At 45.1% G+C, this 2,338-nt stretch overlaps 1 protein-coding gene across 1 annotated transcript; it reads left to right on the top strand.

Moving 5' to 3' along the window:
- The first annotated feature begins 6 nt into the window (after positions 1-6).
- LOC124232021 (transport and Golgi organization protein 1 homolog) lies at positions 7-2,332 on the top strand. The gene is made up of 5 exons (XM_046649011.1): positions 7-36; positions 162-262; positions 1,710-1,778; positions 1,902-1,981; positions 2,125-2,332. The coding sequence occupies exons 2-5, from the start codon at positions 172-174 to the stop codon at positions 2,284-2,286; spliced, it is 402 nt and encodes a 133-aa protein (XP_046504967.1). The 5' UTR covers positions 7-36; positions 162-171; the 3' UTR covers positions 2,287-2,332.
- Positions 2,333-2,338: the final 6 nt, after the last annotated feature.

The raw sequence follows: 2,338 nt of genomic DNA, 5'->3' as shown, positions 1-2,338 counted from the left end.
TGAAGAGAAACGAGAATCTTCTAACTTGCGACACAAGTATGGGATTTTGATACTTGTTTTTCCAGTGTATTTGGAAGTTTTTTAAGGCTGTGCTGTGTGGGATCTAATAAGGAATTGATTTTCTGTTTCGTATTTAAGTCTATTCTTTCTCTATATTCAAGATTATTGGAAATGACCCAAAAGATGGCCATGCTGCAGGAAGAACCTGTGATTGTAAAACCAATGCCAGGAAGACCCAACATGCAAAATGCTCCCCGGAGAGGTAGGGAGCACTTTTTTTTTTGAGGAAGGTTAACCCTGAGCTAACATCCATGCCCATCCTCCTCTATTTTCTATGTGGGACGCCTGCCACAGCACGGTTTGATGAGCAGTGTGTAGGTCCGCACCTGGGATCCGAACAGGCAAACCCTGGGCCAGCGAAGCAGAGTGTGCGAACTTAGCCACTGTGCCATGGGGCTGGTCCTGGGGAGCATTTTTAAAGGGCAGCAGTCAACTTTTTATCCCCAAAGCTCCCTGGTACATAGTTGTATATTTTAGTTGTGGATCCTTCTACTTGTGGCATGTGGGATGCCACCTAAGCATGGCTTGATGAGTGGTGCCATGTCCGCACCCAGGATGCAAACTGGCGAAACCCTGGGCCACTGAAGTGGAACACGTGAACTTAACCACTTGGCCATGGGGCTGGCCCCTATGAATTACTTTTTATTTCTCTGTTTAATGGTTATAATGCCCTAGAAATAATCCCAGGAACTTCAGAAAGCAAAGATTGCCTTCAGGTGGTAATGGTTCACTGTGGTCCCCAGGTCCTCTGAGCCAGAATGGCTCTTATGGCCCGTCTCCTGTGAGTGGTGGAGAGTGATCCCCTCCACTGACAGCAGACCCACCCGCGCGACCTCTCTCTGCCACGCTCGGTCGAAGAGAGATGCCTAGAAGTGAATTTGGTGAGCATTCACGTGGTACCTTGCAATAAACTATTTCAAGAGTTTTTTTCCCCCTTTTATTTGAGAATTCTAATGTAAACAACATTTTAGAATGTGGGTCTGTCCTGTATAGAGAAGAAAATGTCTTAATTTATCTTGGAGAATAAATAGTCTACTGTGAGATCTGCTTTAGAACAGAAAGCATTTATTTGGTATTATTAATATTACTTTATACATATATAAATAAAATATATTCATATATAAGTATGTATATATAAATATTATTTATTATTATTGGTTTTGCTTCTTTTGAACTTTTTACTGTGAAGTATAAGCCTTTATCCTTAAATTTCTGTGGAGTTTCTCTCTTAAATATTGAAAAGTAGCCTTAAGACTTTATAATTTATGCAGCATACATCAGTTTCTCCTCATTATAATATGAGATGCTGTAAGTCTATTTCTCATCATGAATGTCTGTAGTACTTGATCACACATGAAAGTCAGTGTACATGTGGGCTGAAGAAGCTCGCCCTGTGCAGCTGTGTCCAGCCTGTAGCTTGGAGCGCCCGAGCAGCTTTATTAACGTGGGGCTTTATTGCTGTTCTCTCAGTCCACGGCAGCTCTTCTCTAATTCTTGGAGTCTGTGCAGGAATTGTGATTTCCCCTCATGTGTACTGGGAGACCCATTTTTAATGTTGCTTTCGAGGTAGAGTCGAACCCTGACCTGTCCACAGGTGTTCTGTTTCTTCTGAAAAATCCATGCAAGGGCTCTCTTCTTTCTTTCTCAAGGGTCAATGGACGGGCCTCTCCCTCGTCCTCGATGGTCATCTGAGGCATCTGGAAAACCCTCTGCCCCTGGTAAGGACCTGAGTGTGCTCACAGAGTCTGAGGTCGTGGAGGAAGGGGGACAGGATTTCTCGTTCTTCCTGAAAGAGTATTTCAGTCAGAACGAGTCTCAGTCAGCTCTCTGGCCTTTGGCAGATGCAGGATCTGGCGCAGCTCCCACGATGAACAGCGGCTCGAGAAGCTCTTCCCCTGCCAAGGTGACGGAGGAGGGCAAGGTAAATTCTGCAGTCATTTTGGATTGGAATTCGCTATTTCAGGAAACATGTCACTTTTTCTCCAACACCCTCTCTTTGCCTCGTCCATCTCCTGTTTGTGTGTTCTGTTCTATCTGTACTCTCTCATTTGTTTTTTGAAAAAGCAAACTGTTCCCCAAGAGCCTGAAGGCCCTTCAGTTCCCAGCATTACATCTTTGGCTGAGCCTCCCGGAGCAGTAAGTCCTTCGAGGCTCAGGGCTGAGCTGGTCACGCGGGCTGTTTCTGGAAAGGACGTGAAGAGCATGGCCCGGATCCGCTTTCTTTAGACTGCATGGCAGTATTGATCTTACTGTTGCCTGGGCTTGGAAGTGTTGCTGG

The sequence above is a fragment of the Equus quagga genome, unplaced genomic scaffold (assembly GCF_021613505.1).
Source record: "Equus quagga isolate Etosha38 unplaced genomic scaffold, UCLA_HA_Equagga_1.0 HiC_scaffold_17132_RagTag, whole genome shotgun sequence".
Taxonomy (NCBI): domain Eukaryota; kingdom Metazoa; phylum Chordata; class Mammalia; order Perissodactyla; family Equidae; genus Equus; species Equus quagga.
The sequence above is the reverse complement of the archived record's forward strand: the minus strand, read 5'-3'. Positions and strand labels throughout refer to the sequence as shown.